Source organism: Mercenaria mercenaria, chromosome 1 (assembly GCF_021730395.1).
Source record: "Mercenaria mercenaria strain notata chromosome 1, MADL_Memer_1, whole genome shotgun sequence".
Lineage (NCBI taxonomy): Eukaryota > Metazoa > Mollusca > Bivalvia > Venerida > Veneridae > Mercenaria > Mercenaria mercenaria.
The window spans coordinates 84,563,702-84,591,496 of NC_069361.1; the positions used below are offsets into that span (position 1 = coordinate 84,563,702).

Sequence of the window (27,795 nt, forward strand, 5' to 3'; positions counted from 1 at the left end):
AGTGTTTCTTTATTAAAGTGTTCTTTAACATTGTTTGCATTAATCCATCAACATGCTGTATATTTTAAGTACACAAATCCATGTTTAAAATATTGTTTTTATAGTCTTTCATCAAATATATATTAACCAGTTTATTACAAAATCTTGTCAGATTTCTAGAAAATAAGTATTAAAAATTTGAGTGCTTGACAGCTTTTGTAGTCATTCCATCATATGTAGTATGTTTTTAAATAATTATGTATAAAACAGGCGGAGGTTGTACTCAGAGCTATCCACTAAGTGTCCGAACACACGCCACGGTGCCGGAGGGCCAGCTTGCCCCTGTTACAACCCCAGTTTCTCAGACAATGATCTCCATAGTGTGGCAGGGACCAGAAAGGCCCAATGGACCCAACATAAGATACGAGTTATCCAGGCTTCTTCTCAGGGTACCGCTAGATCGTAAGTAGATGAGTGAAAAGTAATTTCTTGCAATTTGTTACTGCTATCCACATCTTTGATGTTTACAAATGAAGTAAATGTAAATTAAGGTTTTGTTCAAAGTGTTTTTTTTATGTAATAAATAACACACAAGGACCTTTACCCTAGAATTTTTGTATTCCCCAGTTATTAACTAAAATAAGGTCTAAAGTGTATTTATTTTATTTATATTACCTTAGAAATAATCCTTGTAAACTCTATTACAAATAAACTATCAGTACTGTACTATTTTTGAGTTGTGTTTAGGGAGGTTAGCAACTAAAAAGTGGTTTTGATCATACAAATAAGTTATAACCACAATTCAAATGTTATAAGTAACCTCAAAGACGAAAAGAATATCTCAAGTACCTATGTGTATACTTCAACAGCTGCTGTGGATACCAGTAATGAAGTATGGAGAAGAATTTTCTCTGGAACCGGAACATTCTTCGAGGACCGTGGTCTTCCTATGTATTCTACGTATCAGTACAGAGTTACAGTGTTTAATGACATTGGTCAATTAACTAGTGACCCATCCCCAGAGGTTACAACTTTTGGAGGCTTCCCAAGGAGGGCAGCTAAAGTAACAGCCATACCTGTCAGCCACAGAATTGTGGGCGTGTCTTGGGAAACTCCTGGTAAGACTTTCCTCTTTCTGTTCAGTTTCTTTGTAAACAGTTATGCAGAAAATATTAAAGAATGTGATAAACTTATAATGATGGTGGAGTAGACTTTGAGACTTTGGTGTGACAGTGAAGACAGTTTCAGTGCACATTGGCAGAAATTTGGCAGTTAATTGAAAAATTCACAAAAGAAAAGAATTTGATTATTTTCTCAGTTTTGTTAGGCTAGAGTACATTTGTTACTGTAAAATATATGAAAACTAAATACATAAATTGGACTAAATGTGAAGTACATTAACTTTCCCTGAATCTTGCATTGATCTGTTATCTCTGTTTGTAGATGAAGTAAACCTTCAAGGCAGTGTAAAGTCATACACAGTGAAACTGTTCAGTAGTATGAAAAACTATAGCCAGGAGTTTGGACCTGATGTGAATGCTACTTCATTCAGAGATTTGAACCCAAATACACAGTTCTATACCACAGTTACTATTACTATACATGGTGGAGCATACATTACCAGTGACCCAGTGTATGTCACAACAATGGATGGAGGTTAGTCAAGTTTTAGATTCTATTTTGCCTAGCATATAATTGTTTTAGCAGCAGATGAGACTCATTCATCGTAACCATCCAGCCAGCTAACAGAAGGTTGGTTAGTGGTTTTATCCAGGTGCCGGCCTATGCCCAAAAATGCCTGGAGGGGCATCTCGGGGTTTTCACCGTCAAAAGCTGGTAAAATTGCCAAACTACTTAAAATTATATCTGTGTAACTGTTTACATGATTTAAGTCTTTGTATAATATTGATTTGTATTTAGTTTATTTTATTTCATTTTGTTTCAGCTACTTTCAGATCTACTTTCCATTGTAGGATATTTTCTGGAAGTTTGTTCTCCTGGAGTAAAAGCATTTATAAATTGCTGAAATATTGTGAATGGTTGTTTCGATGATGAATCTGTCATTTAAAAATGTCATATGGTTTTACTGATTAAGCTGGTCAGATTGCAGACAGTACCATAAAATAATTAGTTTTAAAAAAGTTAGGTTTATAATGTTTTATTTACACTCTTTCAGCACCGGAGGGTGTAGATACGCCTACACTGAGCATTGTTAGTGAGGCAGCAATTCGGGTTTCCTGGATGGCCCCTCAGAAAGCTAACGGGGATATAACTGGCTACAATATTTACAACAATAATGAGAAGACAGAAACAGGGCTGGTATTACCAGGGTCATATGTTCTAACTGGGCTACAGCCATACACTGTCTATGAAATTCAGGTATATAGTATTTGGATAAATCAGAATTTGTATCAAATTACAAGCATTAAGATAGCCTATAATTCCCTATTAATCACTTTTAATTGCATTCAATAGTACAGAACCATTGCTGCTTATGTAAACAATTTTAGTCAGTTCATTTTGAATGTCTGAATCAGTCATTTGTAACTGATGTTTCTGAAAACATTTAACTTACCAGCAACTAAGAAAATCCTGTATCATGGCCTTTAGACTCTTTTAGTAAAATTTTTTCATAAGTGTTGTTTGATAGAGAGGATGTGTACATATTGTTGTTAAATGTTTGTTGGTGGACATGTTAAAGCACAACATGAAAACTATAATAATTTTACTTCCGTTTTCTTTTTGCAGCTGGAAGTGTGCACTGTATTTGACTGTGTGAAGAGTGATACAGTTCTTGGCTCCACCTTAGAAGCATTGCCTCAGAGTCTTGGCTCCCCTAGGGTACAACCACTGAGCCCACATCAGATTGATGTGGTATGGAAAGCCCCACTGCAGCCCAATGGTATCATTCTGAGATATGACCTGTATAGGAGGACCATCAGGCAATGTTCAGAAATGTGAGTGTATTCACCTTGATTTTACTTTCTCTCTTGTTCATGTTTTGGCAATATCCTACGTGTACATTGTCATTTTATCTTCAGTTAAAACTTGTCATGACGTCACTCCTTTGTTCTCGCTGTACTGTATTTTTAATATTGGACTGCTTTCAATGGGACTTAGTTCAGTATTTTCCACGTGGAGTCCAATATTATTTTAATATTGGACTGTGTATTTAATATTGGACTGCACGAGGAAAACGATTTATATACAAAATCAATGTCTTCGTGTAGTCCAATATTTATCAATACATGTAGCGTAATTCCATATAGAAATATTGTAATCAAATGAAAGCAGTCCAATAAAATAACACAGTACTGATAATAAAAGGGAAAATTAATATCAAAATTAAATTTTATGTATAGATCTAGATGCAAAATTTTAAAAATAGCATTATACATATATGTATTCTGCATGTGTCAACGTAGTCTTACTCCTTAAACGACGTTTCCCTAGAGCAATAATTTCTTCCAGATTTAAAAATTGTGCAAGAATTTATTGCTCTCTATTGAAAAAGCAGTTTTATAAGACCAATCATGATAGTACTTTTAGGCCGTACTGTCAATAGCCTTTATGATTTTGTTAAGTTTAAATGAAATGTCATCAAAACTTTTCAAGTAATGCTCCGGAAAAAGCCTTATTTTGTATAATAAAGGGAGATAATCCAACAGCTAGGTAAGGTAGAGCTATGGTTCTTTGACACTGCTCTTTGATTGCTCTATGATTATGTGAAATTTTAATAAAATGCCGTTAATACCTTTTAAGTTATACAATGGACGGACGGACGGAAAGACGCACAAAGTGTCAACCAAAGTGCTCGCCCTTCGGGAAGCATAAAAATAATAGTAATACTAATTTGCGATATACGAAAATTAGGTGAAGCATTGCATCATCGTATACATGGCTCATATTTTGTTTTGTCACATTCCACATTTCCCGTATTTATCCATTCATCTGTACATAGAAAAAACTAAACAAATGCTTACACGTTAATGTTCATGTAAACCCCTGAAAATGATATGAGCCGCGCCGTGGGAAAACGAACAGAGTGCGTTTGCGACCAGCATGGATCAAGATTAGCCTGCGCATCCACATAGTCTGGGCAGGATTCATACTGTTCGATAACAGTTTGTCTAATGGCATTAGGCTTTGAAAGCGAACAGCATGGATCCTGGCCAGACTGCGCAGGCTGGTAGCAAAACCAATATGTTGGTTTTCTTATGGTGCAGCTCATAGATTTGTTGGGTATTGACAGTTACAGTTTATGTTTATTTAAGTATTACATCCGTATTGAAAAAAAAACTGTAAAAAAAAAACAACAGGATGTTCATTTAAAAAAAAAATAAACGTTTATTGCACCCTACGTAGAATAAATTGCCTTTATTACTTGTATTTGAAGCCAGCGTGAAGCATTTGCTCACATTTGTTCAGTCTGTGAGATGGCCTATTCGGAAAGAAAACGGAACTGCAATTAAGGGACACATGTACTTGCATGAACCTTAGTTTTGTCGAAATATCTTTTAATTTTGTACACGTATATTCTATTTCATTCTATGCTATTTTATGAAATACTGAGATTTTAGTGAAAATAAATCTAATAGATTCAAAGTGAATGATATTAAATATATTTTTCAGTATTTCAGTTGGGACTACATTAAACATTCGTTGTAATAATAACAACATAAACACGAGTAGCTTCGAGTGCATCAATAAAAATCATACTGAAAGCAAGTTTTCCTTAGTTTTCTGCATCCACCTCGCCACTATGCGTCTAAAGGAACGAAAATAATATGATTTGGACTTACCAGTAGCTGTATCCGATAATATATTAAAATGTCTGTTCTGTAAGTCTTCTTGCGCTAAATTTGAAGATTTTCGGGCAAGTTCATGTACAAACCAACAAAAACTGTCATTGAACTAATAAATCACAACAGTATATTGTCAGGCGTGTAAACAAACAACCCATTTTCTCATTCAGTGCACATGCAGCATTCATTTTCTCCAGCTGTCCGATTTCAACTATGCTTTCAGTGAAACATTATCATAATTCGCCATACCCTTGTAATTTTTAACACAAAGAAAGTTTCCTTGTACACATTTAAATAAAAAAACATAATCACTTTATCCTAGCCATGAATTAAAATAAATCCTTTCTAAAATGTCACAAAATTTATCTCCTCCCGCCGCCACTCATGAGAATACTACTGCTTATTCCGTACATCAGTGTACATGTGTAAACACAATTAATAGCATCACGAGAATCCCGGGCTAATGAAAGTACAATATCACGAAGGCGAGAAACCCGAGAAAAACGCAGTCGTGCATTATGAGAAAAATGTGCGTAAAATTGTCATGAGGATCTACAGGGTATTTCATAATCATATAGTAACTTTTATTAAATGCATTAATGTGAATAAAATCCGAATTAATTCAAGAATATTTTACGTCAATGGTTTATACGTAATTTTTTATAGGTTATGTCATAAAAACAATGTTTTAAGTAAGATATAAGCCTCAAACGATCCAATATGTAAAAATACTGGACGGTCCTCAGCGCTAACGCGCTTCGGACAGTCCAGTATTTTACATATTGGATCGTTTGAGGCTTATATCTTATACTTAATTGTTTACATTGCCATTTTTGTATTTTAATATTGAAGACTGAAGAGGTGTTTAATTGAGACTTGAGCAGAAATTATATAAGCAGATTTTTGAAATGACTAAGCCATTTTAGGAAGATAAATGCTGAAGTACCATTTGATAGGGAAAAAAATCATGAAAAGAATGCGTAATACCTACTTACAGATTAAGCATGAAACCTAAACTAGCAAAAATGTTTTATAAATTGATTAAGAAATACAAATAATGAATTCCCTTTTTTCAGCCCACTAGTGACAGTGAGTCCTGAGCTGATGAAATGCACCTATATCCAGTGTGGTATTCTCCAAAACCTTTGTGGGTCCACCTGCTACTCTGGTGCAAAAGTAAGATTTAGTTGCTCACAATATTATTGCTCACTTTTCCATTTTATTTATAAAAAGTAAAGTAATGGTTCTGAATTAATCTTAAATGCAGTTTGTAGTTATAGGGACATTTTCTGTGATCAGGGCCCTTATTTAGCAGGGTTTACAATGTGAAACTTATACTTAAGAATGGTAAGCATTCAGATTACCATAACTTTGTTTGTAGCATACCTGTACTGATGAAATTTTGTGGAATTGTCTGTAGTTGCATATTGAATATTTGTGCAGTGTTTCATTACTTTTTAGCTCACCTGTCACACAGTGACAAGGGGAGCTTTTGTGATCACCCTTCGTCCGTCGTCTGTGCGTCCGTGCGTCCGTCCGTGCGTCAACAATTTCTTGTCTGCACGATAGTGGTTTCATTTATGATTTTATTTTAACCAAACTTGCACACAACTTGTATCACCATAAGATCTCGGTTCCTTTCTTGAACTGGCCAGATCCCAATATGGGTTTCAGAGTTATGGCCCCTGAAAGGGCCAAAATTAGCTATTTTGACCTTGTCTGCACAATAGCAGCTTTATTTATGATTTGATTTTTACCAAACTGGCACACAACTTGTATCACCATAAGATCTTGGTTTCTTTCTTGAACTGGCCAGATTCCATTATGGGTTCCAGAGTTATGACCCCTGAAAGGGCCAGAATTAGCTATTTTGACCTTGTCTGCACAGTAGCAGCTTCATTTATGATTTTATTTTAACCAAACTTGCACACAGTTAGTATCACCATAAGATCTTGGTTCCTTTCTTGAACTGGCGAGATTCCTTTATGGGTTCTAGAGTTATGGCCCCTGAAAGGGTCAAAATTAGTTATTTTGACCTTGTCTGCACAATAGCAGCTTCATTTATGATTTGAATTTAATCAAACTTTCACAAAACTTGTGTCACCATAAGATCTCAGTTCTTTTCTTGAACCGGCTAGATCCCATAATGGGTTCCAGAGTTTAGGCCCCTGAAAGGGCCGAAATTAGCTATTTTGACCTTGTCTGCACATTAGCAGCTTCATTTATGATTTGATTTTAACCAAACTTGCACACAACTTGTATCACCACAAAGTCTTGGTTCCTTTCTTGAACTGGCCAAATTCCATCATGGGTTCCAGAGTTATGGCCCCTTAAAGGTCCAAAATTGGCTATTTTGGCTTTTGCAGCCATATAGAGACTTCATTTACGGTTTTTTTTTGATACAAACTTCCAAAATATCTTCAACAACAATAAATCTTAGATTCCATGACAAATCAGATCCAATCGTAGGTTCCAGAGTTATTTTATATCTGATTACGTCCCCTGATTGTAATCAAAATGGATTTATATCAGTAAGTACTTATAGGACTTATTTGAAATTTTATAATTGTCATTAGTTGGACTGAGACAATCAGGGTAGATAACTATGGACTGATTTTATGTCAAATTTCCTCCCTTTAATTCAAATTAAAATGGGTATATCTCCGTAACTAATGTAGATACTGATCTGAAATTTCATTTATGTCAACAGATTTATTTGGCAGAGCTTTCTTTTGTTCACTTACAATAATTTTTTTTTTCAGTTACTTCCCTTTTACGTTACTATAAATAGCTTATTTTTAGGAACTTTTTTATTATTGGCGGTAGGGAAAAACCAAGACCACTTTTCTGTGGTACAACATGGATGGTATCTCCAATTTTTAGGTGCATTTTGACATATCTATACCTTGTAAGAATTGTTTTTTCTTTTTGGTTAAATTTCTTCCCATTGTTGTTCCTGTCCTTTGGACTTAAATATTTTTACTGAGGACCTTCTTGTCATCAAGTGCAATGATAACAGGTGAGCGATATAGGGCCATCATGGCCCTCTTGTTTATGCTTATTTAGCAGTGACAGAGCAAAATGAAACAAAGCAGTCTAACTTTCAAACCTTTAATATTCACGAATATGTGTCAAGTCCTCATATGCAATAGTATTTGTTATATGTTGTAAAATGATAAATATACATGTTGGAGTAATTTACTAATTTAGCATTTGTTATCATGTCACAAAAATTATTTTTGCCGAAAGGTTGGATTGTAATTACTCTTAAAGGAAAACTTAATAATTTCTGCAAACAGTAAAATTTGGCATAAATTTCACATTTTGTTTGCCAAACCAATGCATTTGATGGTTGCAGTTTTACTAAGTATTAAAATATAGGAGAGATCGCCCTGACGTCACGCATCAACACCTATTTATCTGGTGGTGGGCAAAACAAAATATTTTTACATCGTTTGTGTATGGGATCGGAATTTTTATTTTTTAATAACTTTTTTGTTCATTTATGGATTTTAAAAATTCAAAAAGTTTTGAAAGGCTTACGATTTTCATATTTTCTTATTGAAATATCTTTTGAAAATAAATTACCGTTTTAAATGACATATGATTTTAATAGCGGCTTAGCGATGCTCCAAACTTTTAGAAAATACACTGTAAGTTAAGCGTTTTTAATTAATCTATTTCATTTCGAAATAATAATTAAAAGTTATGAATAAATTGCTTGTTTTATACCCTTTCCATTGATCAAAATAATTATTGATATTATTTATGTTTTAAGAAAAATTAAGCAGTTAGAAAAACGTCACTGTTAACAAAAAACATGGTCGCTCGGCGTTTGCCCACCCGATCTTGGTCTTATCAGTTCTAAAAATAGAATATACAACGGATTTGTGTACAAACACGATCTCTCCTATATGGTATTCAACAAGCAAAATATGAAGAACAAGTTCTCATGTATATTTTTGTAGGTTTGTTGTGATGGTATTCTGCATGAAAGTCAAGAAGACTTTGCATGTTGTGGAAAAGAATATGCCAAAATGTCTGATAAAAGTGATGTCTGCTGCGGAGGAAAGTTCCATCCATACAAACAAAACTATCAGTGCTGCAGTGGCAGGTTTGTTACTTCATAAACTTTTAATTTCTTCTTTTATATCTCTTTACTTTAATAGGTGATGCAAACTTGTTTTTAATGCTTTACTATTAAGTTTAAGTGTTTGCCAAAATGGTGCCTCCACATGGCATTTGCTTTTTCTTTTTGTTAGGTTTGCATCTTTCAGTAAAACAAAGATTAATGTCATTACAAGCCTCAAAACCCCAAGGTTATAAAGTATGGAGAGAAAACTAGAAAGTTCAAATTGGTTGTTTCTGATCACAAATTTGAAATTGACCAATGGGAAGGCTGCAGTCTGAGACTGGTCTCCAAACCCAGTTTTGTAACATTGGACCTGGTTACTGCAGTGTGAAGGTTATTGCAGATGGATATTTTGTGGTTTTGAAACTTTGGATGCTTCTGGATTTTAACTTGAATAGATTTTCCCCTGAAGATTTATGGGATATGAGAAAATATCAGAAATCAAGAAATTGTAAAAAGTTAACATTTTCATGTACTTATTCCATATTAAGCTGTTTTTAAACTGAAATATTCATACTGTTGCTAGATACGAGATGGTGATGCCGGGAGAGATTTGTTGTCCTGACAACAATGAAGATCGTGTAGCTATTGGTAAAGGAGACAGTTGTTGTGGTACTGTACCATATTACACAAGTGGTTCTCAGACATGCTGTGCAGGTAAGTAATGTTGTTGTTGCTATGGAAATAAGCTTTAAATTTCTGACAACTTTTAAAGTATGGAAGGGGTTGTCTGCCAGTACATGCATAATGCTTAATAGCATTATCATTTATATTTCTACTTTCAACTTGACATCTAAATGACATCTATGAGGACATTATGTAAATTTATGTTGTTTGATATCATAGATGTTCTTTCAGAAATTAAATTATAAAGCTTGAAATGTAAATGATAATGTCAATAAGCAGTCTGCAAGCACTGATGGATCATGCCTTCCATATTAAAGCAGAGTAAAATGTTCAGTTGCTTACATGAAAGTTTATCCTGTATAAAATGAATAGCACAATTCTTTATTCATTTCATTGTACACCTCTTACTGCTATTTATATGAATAAGCACAAATTTTGTGTAACTCAGTTTTTTTATATATAACATATACATTTTATTTGAAATTACTCGAAATAAAAATAAACACACATTGCCTCCTCTATATGTTTAATAATTACCTTGCAAACAATTCTATCATAACAACAAATGTAACAAAATAAAGTGATCATAAGTTAAATAATTAATAACTTTTTATGTCAAAAATAAGTAACCTCCTCAACGGGACCGGGTACGCCTGAGGCTCCTGCCCAGCTGATGAAGGTTAATGAACTTAACTGCCTTGCCAACAATTCTGAACATACTCGACAACAAAAATTAAATATGACAAAAATAAAGTTATCCGTTAAGTAATTAAAACCTAATTCAATCTTAAATACGCAGTAACATTTTCAACGAGACAGGGTAGGCACAGAAGCTCCTGTCAAGTTGGTTTGAAGGTTCAATTCCATTTACATAATATTATAACAAGATGGGATAATATTATAATAAGATGGGTTGTAACGGCCGCTCTAATTAAACTTGATAGGGTAAGTGCGAGGGCTCCGACCAAGTTGATGAAAAATTCACTCGACAGGAAGGAGACCAAGCGTGACATGCCAGTCAGTCCGAATAATCAAAAATCATACCTTAAAGGAAAATATGTAACTGCAACGCAATGCAACAACTTAAATAAACTAAGGTTAAATACCAATTGCGGTTCACGTTTGCGTCTATTATGACAACGCGCGAGCTAGATCAATCGGGCTTACAATAATGTTAAGTCAAAAAACGTTTAAACTGATACCGATTAACGAATCTAACGCCCGGTCACCTTCCAGTCGATAGAATTTTCCCGCCACAATAAATTTTCAGAAATTTATCCCCCAAAATTCTTATCGATTGGAAGCCATGTTCTTAGAAATATAATCTTTTAAACACAGTTGCCAAATGCGATAGCCCAGCCCTGCAGCAAAGATTGTATTTACCTTATGATGTCTTTTAGCACACAGAATCTTTCTTTCTTTAATTTATTTTTATTCATTTATTTACTTACTAATTCATTTATTAATATATTTATTTTAATTATTTTTGTTTTGTTTTCTAATAATATAAGATGTTATTTTCTGTTCAAAGTTCCAAGCCAGAATGCTGTCTTCTCATGTTGTAGTTGTTTATTAGCAAAATTATCCACAAAGACCCGCGGTTCTCTTCATGACTTACAAAACATCTAAGTGGCAACTGTTGTGGCAATGAACTGTCAATACGCTACTTTTAGGATGATAACAGTAAATCTAATGTTTATTTTAAAACGACATATTTATTCTGTACGTACACGGCCGATATATAGGTCACGCACACACCTACACGCCTCGTCGAATATGCCATGTCGATAAAGTAGAATGCTTGACATGTAACCGTTTACTCTATGTTTTTAAATTGCTGCCACTTATTCATCATTAAATATTTTTCTATACTGTTTTTTGTGTTTTCCGGCCAAAAGATAGAATTATGTGCATAAAGTGTTTTACATGTATTTACTATAAAAACTAAGTAGTTATTTATGATCGCGCCATATAAAATTTCACATGTAATCCTGTATAAAATCAGCTGTTTTTATGTAATTTTGTTGAACTTTCTGTCAATAATTTATCAAAAATGCTATAGAATTCCAGCTATATTTATTCTCTAGCGGTGCTGTAAGTTTGAGGCCATAATATTAAATAATGAACTTTACACACATGTTTTTTATGTACGTGACGCCCAAATTTCGCGTGAGCCGTTTAAATAACTAATTACTAGTTTCTTTACTGTTTATTTACTTATACATCTTCACTTCTACATTTTTCTAATATTCACTGCTAAATTTTCCTATGATGACTACCTCTTTCATACCCAGTTGTCCCGGACCGTGCACCAACCAGTATGTACTTTTGCCGTCCGATAGTAAACCCATTCATCCTAGATTTTGAACTAACCTGACCATAAAACTAGGTCAATGTAATGATTCAGTTTCTACGGGACGATACTATTTCAAAGCGTTTATATTAGCTGGTGATTTGGCTGAGTTAATTATCCGAACTGAAAAACTCATCTTTGTGACCGCGATGTTTGAAGGAATTTACTTGCAAAAAGAGGATTTTTATACCATTATGCCGCCACACCCACTTTGAGAATTATTATTAGCACATGGAATATTGCTACTTATACAGTTATTAGAAAGAACTACATCAGAATTTGAAAGAATTTGTTCAAAGTCAATAACAATTGACCCACCAGAAAAATCCTGTAGTAGTCTGTTTCCTCTATCGTCAATGTCACCAGTGTTGACTGTTCGACCTTCAGGTGCCACAAGTTCGCCACAGGCCTGCTTTCAAGGTTACACTCGTCAGCTTTTCATTTACGACGGAACTCTCGTATTACGCCTGTTCTCTTCATTGTCGGTTGTTGTCAGACCAGCCCGCTTCTCTTATTACAACCTCTCGGCAAGCGTAGAAAATTAAATTCTTTATAAAATTGTCAACTCAAAATTGTCAACTTTACATGTACTTGCCCAGCCAACGTACAAAAACAGACAGAGAGCTGCACGAGAATTCTCAGCTTTTTGTGTAAGTTTGACAGACTGTTTACCGATATCAAATTTAACTAGCTACAGGCTTGTATAAACTCGGGTACCAATTTATAACGATAAGAGCGAGGGCGTATCGGTTCCATAGCAACGGACGTGACATTTGATTTCTCTAAAAATAAATCAAATTATTTTAAAAGAAAAATAATTTTTATTATTTTTCATTTTAATGGAGATGTTTATGTTAATATATTTTATAGATGTTTTCTTTGAAAGTGTAAATGTTGTACCTTGGAAAGTGTTTGCTTTTTTACTTTAGGGCAACTGTATGAGAGATATGAGAAGCAGTGTTGTGGAAAAGAAGTTGTAAGTGACACCATGATGTGTTGTGGGGGTGAGGTCAATGGACACGCCTATGCTAAAAGGAATGGAATGTCTTGCTGTGGACAACAGTACATCAGTGAGGACACAACCTTGTGTTGTGCTAGTGATACTGGGCATATAAAGGTAACAGTATCTTGTTTTCCACCAGTGATACAGGGCATATAAAAATAATTTGATCTTGTGTTGCATTGGTGATACAGAGTATATAAATATATCTTGACCTTGTGCTGGTGATACAACACATCTAAAGGTAATGTGATCTTGTGTGGTACAAGTGAAATGGGGCATAAAAAATTAACTTGATCTTATGTTGCACGTTGCACTGTTGATACAACACATATAAAGGTAATGTGATCTTGTGTGGTACAAGTGAAATGGGGCATGAAAAATTAACTTGATCTTATGTTGCACGTTGCACTGTTGATACAACACATATAAAGGTAATGTGATCTTGTGTTGTACAAGTGAAACGGGGCATAAAAAAGTGATTTGACCTTGTGTTGCACTGTTGATACAACACATATAAAGGTAATGTGATCTTGTGTTGTACAAGTGAAACGGGGCATAAAAAAGTGATTTGACCTTGTGTTGCACTGTTGATACAACACATATAAAGGTAATGTGATCTTGTGTTGTACAAGTGAAACGGGGCATAAAAAAGTGACTTGACCTTGTGTTGCACTGTTGATACAACACATAAAGATAAGGGACATGTAAAAGTGACTTGACCATGAGTTGCATTGGTGATAGAGGATATATCAAGGTAATGTGACTATGTGTTGTATAAGTGATACAGGGCATATAAAGGAACTTGATCTTGTGGCACACTTGTGATACAAAGCATATAAAGGTAGCACGATCTTGTGTTGAACTAATTGTTAAAGTACTGTAACCTTGATAAAGGGTCATGTAACCTTCTGTTAAGCAAGGATATATAAATACTTGTGTTACTCTGTAGACATAATTCATTGTCACGTTAACTTTGTTTTGTCCTTGGTAATGTATTGGTACTGTGTCCTTGTTTTGGGCTCTGTCATATCAAACCTTAAGTCACCTCATGTTCATCTGGTGTTAAACTTGGTCATGAATGGGGATTGCTTCAGTTTTTAATTTGGACACATAAATATACTATGACTTTTACACTGATATACAATTTTAATCAGGTGTAAATTACTAACTGTTTCATTCAAAATACAGAATGAATGTTTTCATTAATGAAAAAAAAAATATCGAATTATGGAATTGTAATTTTCATACAGGTACATCACTATGGCAGTGCGGAAGAGAAGACTTCAGCCAATGAGAAGTGTTGCGGCATAGAGACAATATCCAATGGGCTAAGCTGTTGCAACTTTGTTGGATACAATCCTGTCTCTCAGTTCTGTGCTGATATTTCACATCAGCAGTCAGGTAAAACTGCAGTACTGATTTAAAATGTTGTATCAAATATATGCTTTATGCTATCACTTTTTAACCTTTAGCCTGCTGGTGGCAAGTCATTCTGCCTTTGCGGCCAGTGCAGACCATGATCAGCCTGCACGTCCGTGCAGGCTGATCATGGTCTGCACTGTTCGCTATTTAGTCAGTAAATTTTCAGTGAACACCCCTTTGAATAATGAATGATATTGCCCAAATTGAAAGATAGACCAGTCGAAATTTAGCAGGGTAAGGGTTAACTTCAGCCTTCTGTAGATTTCTTTATGACCTGGTGTGATAGCAGTATCATTATAGTGCAGCATTTGTCTTTGTTTGTGTCAGAATATCAGAGATATATGAAACAAAATGGCCAGGCTTTGTTATAAAGAGTCTATGTTTGATAAATGAATTGAATTTATATAAGTTTTTTTCACTAGAGTATTTGGTAAGAAAAAATTGCTCAGCTTACTTAAAAGTTTAATTGTATCATCTCAGTATGTAGTTCTCATATTATCTGACTGAGGATACTGACAGAACTTGCATTTTGTGCCAGATATGCTTTTAGCACCTATACTTGCATGTTTGGATCATATATTTCATCCAAAAATATTTAAAAATGATGCAAAGAATATCTTTTTAAAATATTGGTTGTTTATTTCTAGGGTGTGGTTCAGGCACAGTTTGTCCAAGGATGCTCAAAGACTCCGCTTTCTGTGACCAGTGTGATTTTGATCCCTATACCTACATGTGTGGTTCAGTGAAAGGATATATCAGTGAGAAGCCCACACCTGCCCCACCCGACCCCTCAGATGACTGTGTGGTGAATGAGGAGAAGATTTACTCAGGACTTAATACTAACTTCTTTGGTAAATTATGAAGATATATTATTGTCGTATTAATAAATTTTGAAATGGTAATTGTTAGGAGAAAAGATACTGCTGCACAAATGGTAAAACCTTGCATCACAAGTACTTACACAGTCAAGCCTTAGGGATACAATAATACAGCCTTTTGTTTCTTGAATTCATGTTCGAAAATATTCACCATATTGTGAATGCTTGTACATTAAATGGGTTGATGAAGGTAAAAACTTTGAAAAAAAGGATGTAAGATGGTACTTTGCCTCCTTTTGTTGTAACAGAGGATTTTAACTTTGTTTTATCTAGATTTGATTATATAAAGAAATGTGTAAATTACAGATGATGGTCTGGTACCCTTCTCCCTGTACGAGTATTCAGTGGCAGTGGTAAACAGTGCGGGAACCACTCAGAGTGATTATACGTTAACAAAGACCCTACAAGCGACGCCAGAAGGACTGTTGGCCCCAAATGCTACCCTTGATCCCAAACAGTTGTATATGATCTTCCTTACATGGGAAGCACCTGAACAACCAAATGGTTAGTTTTACTGTTTAATGAAGTAGAGCATATAGATATGTCTGAGGCTCAAAGATTGCTAATTTTTCAGATTCACTGCAACCTTTTCAGAGCAAGCACTTGTTTAAAGATTGAATAGATGGGAAAGCATTGAATGGAAAATAGAACCTTAGCAAGGTTTTGTTATCCATGCTGCACCGATGGTTGAGCAAAATGCACTGGACGTTTTTCTAACGAACAGGGTCTCTCTTGTAAACAAGACCAAACCCATGCCAGGCCTTAGTGACCACGACATAGTATTCACCGAGGCAAAAGTCCTTGCTCCAAGGAAGAAGCCAACAAAGAGGAAGATCCTTCTCTGGACACGGGCCAACCTACCGGAAATGAAATCAAATACCAAATCATTCTCGGATTCATTCACAACTTCACACAACATTGATACACCCATTAACCAACTCTGGAAGGAATTTTCAACCTTTTGTACCAACATAATTGATAGCGATATTCCATCGAAGATGTCATCTGCTCGTTTCCACCAACCCTGGATCACCCAGAAGATCAAGCGTCTCTCACGTAAGAAGAAGAGAGCCCACCGGAGAGCCAAAAAGAGCGGAAACACAGAGGACATACAACGCTACAAACAACTCCAGAAGGAAGTCCAGTATGAGAGCAGACAAGCCCGTAGCAGCTACGTCAATGACATGGTTTCACTTGAGTCTGGTAAAGCCAACCCCAAAAAACTCTACACATATATTAACAGCCAGAAATGTGATAGCAGTGGGGTTCCCCTACTGAAAAAAGATGGGATCGCATACAGTGATGCCCAAACCAAATCCACCATCTTGAATGATCAATTTTGTGACATATTTACCAAAGAAGACCTGTCCAACATGCCGTCTATGGCTGGCAGCCCGAGTCCTCAAATGAAATCGTTCACCATACATGGGGGAGGAGTACTTAAGCTACTAGAGAATCTCAACCCACACAAGGCCAAGGGTCCAGATGCCATCCCATCCCGTATCATCAAGGAATGTGCAGCTGAGATCACTCCAGCACTCACTCTAATCTTCCAAGCCTCCCTACATGAGGGAGAGGTACCAGATGACTGGAAAAAGGCCCTTGTCACGCCAGTCTTCAAGAAAGGAGACAAAAGCAACCCAGTGAACTACCAGCCGATCTCCCTTACATCCGTTTGTTGCAAAGTAATGGAACATATTATCCACACTCAGGTCATGCAACATCTTGATGCCCACAACATACTATCAGATGCCCAGCACGGATTTCGGAAAAGACGATCCTGCGATAGCCAGCTGATAGTCACCCTCCAAGACCTAGCATCAGGAATCGATGAAGGGGAACAGATAGACGCCATCTTGCTGGACTTCAGCAAGGCCTTTGACAAGGTCCCGCATCAGCGCCTGTCCCTTAAACTGCGCCACTATGGTATCCACGGCAACACCCTGAGAAGGATACAGAGCTTTCTGTCCAACAGAACCCAGAAGGTCATCGTCGAAGGACAACAGTCAAGTTCAGCCGATGTCTCCTCTGGTGTCCCCCAGGGAACTGTACTGGGGCCCCTGTTGTTCCTCGTGTACATTAACGACCTACCGCAGAAAGTCTCATCCACATCACGCCTGTTTGCCGACAACAGCTTCCTCTATCGGAAGATCCGCACTGTCCAGGACACACTGTTACTACAAGAAGACCTTGATCGGCTACAGCAGTGGGAATCTGATTGGCAAATGTCATTTAACCCTACCAAATTCGAAGTCATACGCATCTCCAGGAAAAAAAATTCATCAAAGCCTCCTATTCCATCCATGGCCATAACCTGAACTTCACCAAACCCGGAAAATACCTTGGAGTGACCATAGCAGACAATCTGATCTGGAATGCCCACATAGAAGACAAGACGAGAAAGGCCAAGAACAACCTAGGCTTTCTCCGCAGAAACCTGATCAGGTCCCTAGAAACACCAAGGCCCAGTGCTAAACCAGCCTAGTCAAGCCCATACTGGAATATGCCTCGCCAGCCTGGGACCCGCATACCAGCAAGAACATCACCCAGCTGGAAGGGGTACAGCGTAGAGCAGCTCGATTTGTTATGGGCGACTACAGAACCACCAGTAGCACCAGTGGAATGATCCAGAAACTCGGCTGGGACAAGCTACAGCAGCGGCGGACCGATGCAAAGCTGGTTATGATGTACCGGATTACCAACGACCTAGTTGCCATTCCCCGGAATACATATCTACACCCAGCAGTACTGTCCACCCATGGCCATAGCCAGAAGTACATGCTACCCTTCTGCAGAACTGATGTGTACCGCCACTCGTTCTTCCCTGCTGGCATCCGGTTGTGGAACCAGCTCCCAGAGTCCATCACGACCGCCCAGACCTTGGAGTTCTTCAAGGCTGGGGTAGCCAGACTCCACTAGACACCCAAACTAGGTTTTTTAGCTCATCTGATTTTTTGAAAAAAAATGATGAGTTATTGTCATCACTTGAGCGATTGTCGGCGTCGGCGTCGGCGTCTGCGTCGGCGTTGCCTGGTTAAGTTTTATGTTTAGGTCAGCTTTTCTCCTAAACTATCAAAGCTATTGCTTTGAAACTTGGAATACTTGTTCACCATCATAAGCTGACCCTGTATAGCAAGAAACATAACTCCATCTTGCTTTTTGCAAGATTTATGACCCCTTTTGTACTTAGAAAATATCAGATTTCTTGGTTAAGTTTTATGTTTAGGTCAACTTTTCTCCTAAACTATCAAAGCTATTGCTTTGAAACTTGGAATACTTGTTCACCATCATAAGCAGACCCTGTACGTCAAGAATCATAACTCCATCTTGCTTTTTGCAAGATTTATTGCCCCTTTTGGACTTAGAAAATCAGTTTTCTTGGTTAAGTTTTATGTTTAGGTCAGCTTTTATCCTAAACTATCAAAGCTATTGCTTTAAAACTTGCAACACTTGTTTACCATCATAAGTTGACCCTGTATAGCAAGAAACATAACTCCGTCCTGCTTTTTGCAAGATTTATGGCCCCTTTTTGACTTAGAAAATATCAGATTTCTTGGTTAAGTTTTATGTTTAGGTCAACTTTTTCTCTTAAACTATCAAAGCTATTGCTTTGAAACTTGCAACACTTGTTCACCATCATAAGCTGACCCTGTACAGCAAGCAACATAACTCCATCCTGCTTTTTGCAATAATTATTGCCCCTTTTTGACTTAGAAAATCATTTTCTTGGTTGAGTATTATGTTTAAGTCAACTTTTCTCATAAACTATTAAAGCTATTGCTTTAAAACTTGCAACAGTTTTTCACCATCATAAGTGGACACTGTACATCAAGAAACATAACTCTATCCTGCTTTTTGCAAGAATGATGGCCCTTTTTAGACTTAGAAAATCATGGGTAGGACAATATTTCTATTACACAAAAAAAATCAGATGAGCGTCAGCATCCGCAAGGCGGTGCTCTTGTTTTTATTAGCTTTTAACCATTTTACTTGCACGCCGTGCCTCACAATGGCATTGTACAGTCACATATGCGATGATGCTCCAGAGAGGGCCAAGCATATTATTGGAAGAAGAAGAAAATGCAAAATCACTAAATACAATAAAACACAAGTTGCTCAAGATCCCAAGGGATGGGCAAGATGTTCAAGTTACAAGAGGTTTTGAGTGATCCATATAACAAATGAGGCAATCCAGGGGGAACCACATAAATCGCTCTGATGATCCTGGAAGCTTGACCGAGCAGTATTTCCCTTTATTATATACCTATATAAGTTTTTTTCAAAAACACAGGTTGTATTTCACAAATAAGTATGAACAGGCAGAACAAAATTCTGTATTGTACCTTTTGTATTGTATGTTTCCAGACTACTTCCATTTATTATGCATGACCTGACAAATTTCTATAAATAGCACACATTATTTCACTCATTTCTATTTTAACATTGACAAACATTTAAGATTTCATTCAATAACAAAACAACAAACAAAAAGGTGGAGGTATATAATAAAAGGGTCATTATAACAGTAGCTAGATCTGGGAATTTGTATTTGGCTCTCGTGGATTTTTCAAGGACGGATCACACTTGGTACTTGCGCACTTCATGTGATCTACTTGAGCCGAATACAGCATCCCAGATGGCAAAATCCACTCGAGCCGAATACAGCATCCCAGATCGAGCTACTATTATAATAACCCTATTGTACTATTATGTCTGGAGGGTTTTCATGCTTGTTGTCATGGGATTTAGATATTGAGATTTTCTAATTGTATTATTATATTAAAGGTGAGATCCTGAGATTCATTCTAGTAAGAGATGGTATAGAGTTGTACCGGGGCTTGGACCTGGGGTACACTGATGATACAACCATTCTACCATACAGATCCTACACCTACTTACTGACAGCATGCACTGTGGCAGGATGTGTAACAAGTCCTTCAGTAAGTCTTCTTCTCATAGGACTACAAATGTGATTTTTTAAATAACTAAGAACTTATAATTCATAAGTTATCTTCTAAAGAAAGTATATTAAACAGTTTTCAGTCTATTTTTACAGCTCAAACTGTCGAACTTGGCTTTAAATTTTGTTAAAAAGCAATCAAGTGTCGGAACTTTGTCTTGAATTTTTGTACAGTATCAGCTGGCAATTTATCATTTTGTTAATATCGTCAAACCTGCTTAAGAGACCACCTGTGTTAAGCAAAAACCTGTGTTATAAGACCATTAATTTTAGGTTCCTCTATAGTACGTTTCATGTAGATTGAACCTGTGTTAAATGACCGCCAGTCGTATGAGACTTCGTGTTTGCTCTCCCTTGAGTGGTGTCTTAAAATAGGTTTCACTGTATTTAGTTTGAACCATAAAGTCCATGAAATTCTATGTATTCAACTTTATTATAATGATGCAACACAAAATTTTCAGATCACAGTAGCCACTGCCCAAGCAGCACCAGAAGGGGTTTACGCCCCTAAATTTGAGATATTGAATTCTACAGCCTTGTTGGTGTCCTGGGCTAGTCCAGATATTCCCAATGGAATCATTGCAGAATACAAGATACATTTTGTGGGTGGCCACCATCATACTGTCTACAACACAACAGATCTCTCAATGGTCATAGCAAGTATGTGATACATTGTGTAATATTTTTTCTTTTTCCTGCATTTCTTGTTCATGTAACAAACCATTAAGAAATGTTTTCCTTGGTTTGACTTTCCATTCATGTTTAGCAGAGTTACCTCCTTTCTCATACGATTAAATGTTTGTAAAATATTTCATCAAATATGTATAGAATCATTAGGGTTATCCTTTGAACCTTTATATAGGTCTTACATATTTCAGTTTTAAAGCGGTATGCACTGCAGGCATTATATTTTTAATTTCAGATCTGCTTCCTTATACCAGATACAATGCTACACTATCAGCATGTACTGAGGTCGCATGCACTAACAGCAGTCTGATATCTATCCTCATGCCAGAAGCTGCCCCTGAAGGTATACACAAATATACTCTTAATGTTCAAATGTTAAATTGAATATTTCATAATTTTAAATGACTTATCCACATTATTGTTGTTTTTTTTTTCTAATGAAGTACTGTCAAAATTTGTTTTTAAATTGTATTTTTTGCTAGGGTGTTCCATATAAATTATTACAAAATATCGCTGCAATGTACAGTAACAATGTTTTGAGAAGTGTAGAGATGGTTTAACCTTTAGCCTGCTGGTGGCAAGTGATTCTGTCAGTGCAGACCAATATCAGCCTGCACATCCATGCTTATTTAGCTGTCATGAGGTTTAGGGAGATTTCATTCTACATTGTTAGGAGAATTTCAGATCTGTGTAACATTTTAGATATTTAATTAGCAGCCACAGTAATGGAAGAGTAATGCTACACAAAAAATCAGATCAAAATGCATGTAAAATGTATGTAAACTGAAGATACATGCTATTTTTAGTGAATACATGGCTTGTTAGAAGGTAAAATGAAGAAAGAAATAGATTTTTATTTTTTCATGATTTTTTTTCATTACAGGAGTATATCCTCCTGAAGTGATAGTAAAAAGTTCTACCTCAGTCGATGTGTACTGGTCCCCACCTTCAAAACCTAATGGTATCATTGTGTTTTACGCCTTGCTGCGGTCAGATGTGAATAACCAAATCCATGTATTTCTTGGAGAAAACTTTCATGTGACTGACTACAGCCTGTTTCCTGGTAAAACATACATGTACTTCATAACAACTGGAACAAAGGCAGGAAATACAAGTAGTGAGGCGAGCGCAATTACCATGCCGGATAATACGCCTATAAATATTCCGGAACCAGAAAATGTGACAGTTGTTAGTGCAACAGAAATATTTGTCCAATGGGAGGCTATTCCCCCGTCTGATGGTGTGATAGATCAGTACAGAGTGTTGTTAAATGCTGGGCGCCACCCTGCAGTTGACAGAGGTGTTGGTTTAGATATAGAAGTAAGAATTACAAACCTCATGCCATTTACGGAATATGAAGTTCGGATACAGGCTTGTTTACAAGGTGTTCCTAATGGTTGTGGTACAGGCCCAGGTGTGATTGTTAAAACATATGAATCTGCTCCTAGGTCACTTGAAGCTCCTGTTACATCTGCAGTTGGACCAAATATAATAGACATTGATTGGAAGCCGCCAGAGTTTCCAAATGGCATCATCACTCAGTATCTTGTATATTATAGAGAAGCTGGGTCGTCCGTACAACTTCTGATAAACAGAGTTAATAACATTACCTTTCATATACGTCATGCTGGTTCGGAACTCACAGCTTTTACAGAATATGAACATAAAGTTGTGGCCGGGAACTCACAGGGAGATGTTTCAAGCCCTTGGAGCCTTGTTCGTACCAAAGCAGCTCCACCTGAAGCATTACCTCAACCTTTTGTGACGGTATTGGGTGCATTTTCTGTTAACCTAAAATGGGTTCACCCAGCAAAACAAAATGGCATTATTAATATGTATATCATTACATACAAAAAGACTTTAAATGATCCAACAGTTCCTGAAAAAACAGAAACTGTAATAGTTGATGGGGCAGTAACCCAAACATCTATTAGTGGCCTTCAGCCTTATTCAGAATACAAGTTGAGACTGACAGCGTTTAACTCAGCGGGAAACATATCAAGCATTTGGACTACTTTCAGAACAGGTGAGTCATCACCCTCAGGACTTGGACTGTTTGATATTGAAAGACTTCAATCTGGACTAGCTGTAATACTACGCTGGGGGGCACCTGTTGATCCAAATGGTATTGTAACAACATATAGAATATATGAGGAAGGATCTTCAGTGGCTGTGTTCCAGGGCTTGAACCGTGAGTTTGAGCTGAGAAGACTTGAGCCATACCAGGAGTACTCTGTACAGCTTGAAGCCTGTACGTCTGCTGGATGCACAAAAAGTTTCAGTCAGTCTTTCTTTACCTCTGAGACAATGCCGGTAAGCCAGAATGCTCCTGTGATGGGAGAAGTTACCCATAATTCTGTGACAATAACCTGGACCCCTCCATCCAAAGCGAATGGGAAGATAATTTTGTATGAGGTATACAGACGCACTAACACAAGAATACAGAAAAGGTCCATTAGTGATGCTGTAGTTGTTTATAGGACAACATCTACAGAGGGAGACTCATTTACTTACACTGACTCAAATCTGCAACCATTTACTGAGTACCAGTATAGCATCAAGGCCAGTAACTCTAAAGGTAGCACAGCCAGCCCATGGCAATCTGCATTTACGAGCCAGGCACCTCCTGAAGGTGTACAACCACCAAAAGTTAGTCTGGTTCCTGATCAAGTAGATGCTTTACATATAACTTGGCATATACCAGACAGACCCAATGGAATTATACAAAGCTACCAACTGCAAAGAAATGATTCAATCCCTCTTAGTTTCACTGCAATAGAAGAGAAGAAATATATAGACACAGAACTTATAGCTTTTACATACTATAAATATACCATAACAGCATGCTCTGGTGGTGGTTGTACAACAAGTGAACCAACAATTGCTAGAACAAAGGAGTCAGCGCCTCTAAAAGTTTCCCCACCCACCTTGTTTGCTGTAAATTCCACGTCTTTGAGAGTTACCTGGCAAAGGCCACAGATAACAACAGGGGAGGTAAGTGCTTACCAGCTTCATATGAATAGCATAGTGGTCTATGAGGGCATGGAATTTCAGTATGTCGTCACCGGATTGATTCCATTCACTGACTATACTTTTAAACTGACAGCGTGTACAACGGGAGGCTGTACCGACAGTGGATATATGACCGGAAAAACAGATGATGATGTTCCAAAAAACATGTCACCAGCAATTCTCAGAGTCATGAGCTCATCTTCGATAGAAATTTCTTGGCAGGAGCCAGAATATCCTAATGGTGTCATTACTTCATATGATGTCAGACGGAATGAACGACTTGTCTACACAGAGAGTGTAAGTGTATCAGGATCCCTTAGAACAACATACACGGACTACAATCTGGAGCCAGGAGTGGAGTATTCTTATGTTGTTCTAGCCAGGAACCGCAAGGGAAGTGTTGAAAGTCCACAGTCTTTAGCAAGGACATGGGCCTCATCTCCTAGTGGCCTTGACCCTCCAATATTGTCAGCAGTTTCTGCAACATCAATCCAAGTCAGCTGGACCATGCCAGCAAGCCCAAATGGACTGATTAAAAACTACACAGTGTACAAAGATGCTGAGATTGTTTATGCCGGAGGACCAACACAGATGAACTACATTGTACCAGGTCTTCAGTTTTGGACTGAATACACATTCCGGGTCCAGGCGTGCACAGAGAGAGGTTGTGCTCTAAGTACTGGTGCTACTGGGCGCACCCTTACAGCGCGACCAGAGGAACAAGCCTCGCCTTCTTTACTTGCTCTAGCCAATCAGGATGGAGCACATGCTGGTGTGCTTATAGAATGGGATCCTCCGCTGAAACCAAATGGCATAATACAGAGATATGAAGTTTACCGCCGACAAGTTATTGAATTATCAACAGGTAAATTTCATTTAACTTTCTCACATTTATAAATCATATCAATTAAAGATATTGCAAAATTCTGATTTTGATGTATTCTAGATCCTTAAATATGAATAAATAACTTCTTTTAAATTTAACATTTTAACGTTCTTGTTAACAAACAGAAAAAGTAAATTTTATAAGGTAAAGATTTCATGCTACAGCAGATGTGCCAATATAGTTAAACACCATTTGACAGTGAAATGCCACTTGCTCAGGCATTGATGGCTTGAGTTGGGGCTTCTTTATTCTGGTATTTTCTATGCTTGGATCTCTTGAAATTCTAGACAACTTTGGCATTACACTCATGTCCTTATGACCTTGAATGATCCATGTTTCACTGTACTTGATTTACTTTAACCCTTATCATACTGAACACGATTGATTCTGCCTTTGCGACCAGTGTAGATCATGATCAGCCTGCACATCTGTGCAGTCTTATCAAGATCAGCACTCTGCCATTCAGTCAGTATCTTTTTGGTAAGCACCCCTTTTAACAGTTAATGGTACTGTCCAAATTGAAAGATGGACAAGTTCATTATAGAAATTTAGCAGGGTACGGGTTAATAGTGTTTCATTTGTGGGTTTTATCACTATCTTTCCACTACTGTAGGCTTACTTATTTTAGCGGTGTACTAATAACAGCGCTTTGACCGCTATCGCACGTGCGCTAATTCATGTCCGCGCATTAATTTGTCCAAGCATTTTCATGTACATTTTCATTTGATGATGTTTTCTTCGAACTTTTGCAAATAAATACTCTTGAGAGTTAGCACTAGTAACACTGCTTGCTGATATTTTAAGGCTCGTATGATATTCCTGTTTATTGTTCATATTATTATTTTAAGTATATGATCATACAAAATAAAATATTTAAGCTTGTAGTTCGTGTTTTTTTCTCATTTGATCAAGTTGTTATCGATTTCCGTATCACCTTCGGGTATGTCCGTTGTTGCAGTCGCTCGTTTATGGAAAGGTGTGAACGTTTGTATTAAGACACAATGCATGAAGGGCAAAGGGGATTCAATGATTATAATGTGTGACAATCTCGTTCTATTTCAGCAATTATAACTAGTATACAGAATATAAAACACGCAGATTATTATAATTAAATACAAGAAAAGATTTACGGTATAACACTTAAGTAAATAATTTCAAATATATCGTACTTTCTTTAGCCCGCGAACAGTGAAAAAAGTTGATTTCATAATCAGTATGATGTATAATTACAGCAGAAACACATTACATAAAAATTGCCGACGGTTAAGTTTATTTTCGAATATTTCCATGAATCTCTGTAAATCTCCAAGAGCCTCATCTCGGACAGCGCTAAAATTAGAAATTAGCTGTCTTGCGAGATCGCTAATTCACGTCCACGCATTAATTACATATTTCACCAAAAATTTTTGCCGCGCTAATAAATGTACGCCTACAGTACTTTTAATTGAAAAAAGATATATGAAAGATGTTTGTTCTATTGTGTTGATGTTCCCTAGGTATTTCCTATGGATTGACAAAGCTTGTGTACAATGGAAGTCAGCAGACGTACACAGACAGGGGGACTGAACTGTTACCATACACCAAGTATGAGTATATGGTCACTGCTGTAAACACTGTAGGCAAGGTGAATAGCCTGTGGAAATCTGTCATGACCAAAGAGGCCCCACCAGACACTGTGCCTGCTCCAGCTATAGAAGTAAGTTTAGCTTTACAGGAGAAGATACTTATGAAAAAGTTTTTGATAGAGATGATGTGTAAGAGAAATGTCTTTGAAAAAAGAAAGTCTATGCGGGATACTTGTTAATAGACAACTGAGTATATGTGAAGTTTTGAACATTTAGTTTGCTTTAAAGAAGTTTGGCTTTCCATTTCTAAGCATACCTCACCTTAGAAATTGATAACATATTCTCTTGTATGGAATGGCTTGAAATATTTTTCTTTCTTTTCTTCTATCAGATTTTGTTAGTGCTACAGTTGCACAAGTACACTTTTTAGTAGTAGTAGTAGATTCAACACATGATTCTGCAAAAGAATACCTTGCATTTCAGTTTCTAATAGGACCCTATACAGTTGAAACTTTATATCTCATATTATAAGGGTTGGAGTGTTTTACTTTGAGATAACTGAAATTCTACTTTAAATGATATTTTGTGCATGTGTTTTTGGGACGTGACTTAAATTGAACAATTCTTTGAGATAGATGGAATTTTGAAATAAACAAGTTCTAGATACCAAGTTGCAACTGTATTGACTATATGCATAATGAGGAAAGCATTTTCTTATTTCAGAAAATAACAGCAACGACAATTACAGTAAAGATCAGTCCACCAACAGAAGCAAATGGTGTGGTCAGATATTATAATGTTCTTGTCAATGAAACATTGGTAAGTACTTTCTGATTTTCTGGTAAATATCGCAAGTACATGTATATTTAAATTCTGTCTAAACTTTTCATTAGACAATTTTAAACTGCTTAGGTCTTTTGCATTTTGTCTTTATCAGTTTAACATCACATTAATACAGTTACAGGTGATTTGGCAACTTGTCAAATTTTGATGATGAAGAAATACCCAAGGTGCTCCTCCAGGCATTATTTTAGAGTCTTGTAAAAACACCAATCTATTAAGAATAGAATTTGGTCATTGTTAACCATCTGCATATGAACATTTATCAGTACAGCTTTAACTTACTCATTTCATAAATGACAGAATGAACTAAGTAGACCTGGAAACGTAGTTTTATTGCTTTGTCTATATTTCAGTATAGTACTGGTAAAAATCTGCAGCAGACGGTTGGGGAGACTGTGCCACTGTTACCATACAGATTTTATGCCGTCACAGTCCAGGCATGCACTTCAGGGGGCTGTAGAACCAGTCCACATGTTATTGTGCAGACTGGGTCAGCAAAACCTGTAGGCCAGGAACCAGTCAAGATGCTTAGTGTGAATAGTACAGCAGTGAAGTTAGCATGGGAACATCCTACTAGCCCCAATGGAGTGATCAGAAAGTAAGCGCATACCTGGTACCCGATATTCTTGATATTCTTAGTATC

General features: G+C 36.7%; 1 protein-coding gene across 1 annotated transcript in view; it reads left to right on the top strand.

Moving 5' to 3' along the window:
- LOC123564681 (usherin-like) overlaps positions 1-27,795 on the top strand; it is a 73,124-nt gene that overhangs the window by 35,744 nt on the left and 9,585 nt on the right. The window contains exons 24-42 of the mRNA XM_053552903.1: positions 250-441; positions 849-1,097; positions 1,423-1,635; positions 2,156-2,358; positions 2,728-2,936; positions 5,861-5,960; positions 8,753-8,898; positions 9,443-9,573; positions 12,826-13,013; positions 14,150-14,300; positions 14,969-15,172; positions 15,506-15,703; positions 19,985-20,139; positions 20,621-20,819; positions 21,082-21,189; positions 21,730-24,723; positions 26,241-26,440; positions 27,033-27,128; positions 27,506-27,750. Coding sequence (XP_053408878.1) covers positions 250-441; positions 849-1,097; positions 1,423-1,635; positions 2,156-2,358; positions 2,728-2,936; positions 5,861-5,960; positions 8,753-8,898; positions 9,443-9,573; positions 12,826-13,013; positions 14,150-14,300; positions 14,969-15,172; positions 15,506-15,703; positions 19,985-20,139; positions 20,621-20,819; positions 21,082-21,189; positions 21,730-24,723; positions 26,241-26,440; positions 27,033-27,128; positions 27,506-27,750 — 6,181 coding nt within the window. The remainder of the gene's footprint in view (positions 1-249; positions 442-848; positions 1,098-1,422; positions 1,636-2,155; positions 2,359-2,727; positions 2,937-5,860; positions 5,961-8,752; positions 8,899-9,442; positions 9,574-12,825; positions 13,014-14,149; positions 14,301-14,968; positions 15,173-15,505; positions 15,704-19,984; positions 20,140-20,620; positions 20,820-21,081; positions 21,190-21,729; positions 24,724-26,240; positions 26,441-27,032; positions 27,129-27,505; positions 27,751-27,795) is intronic.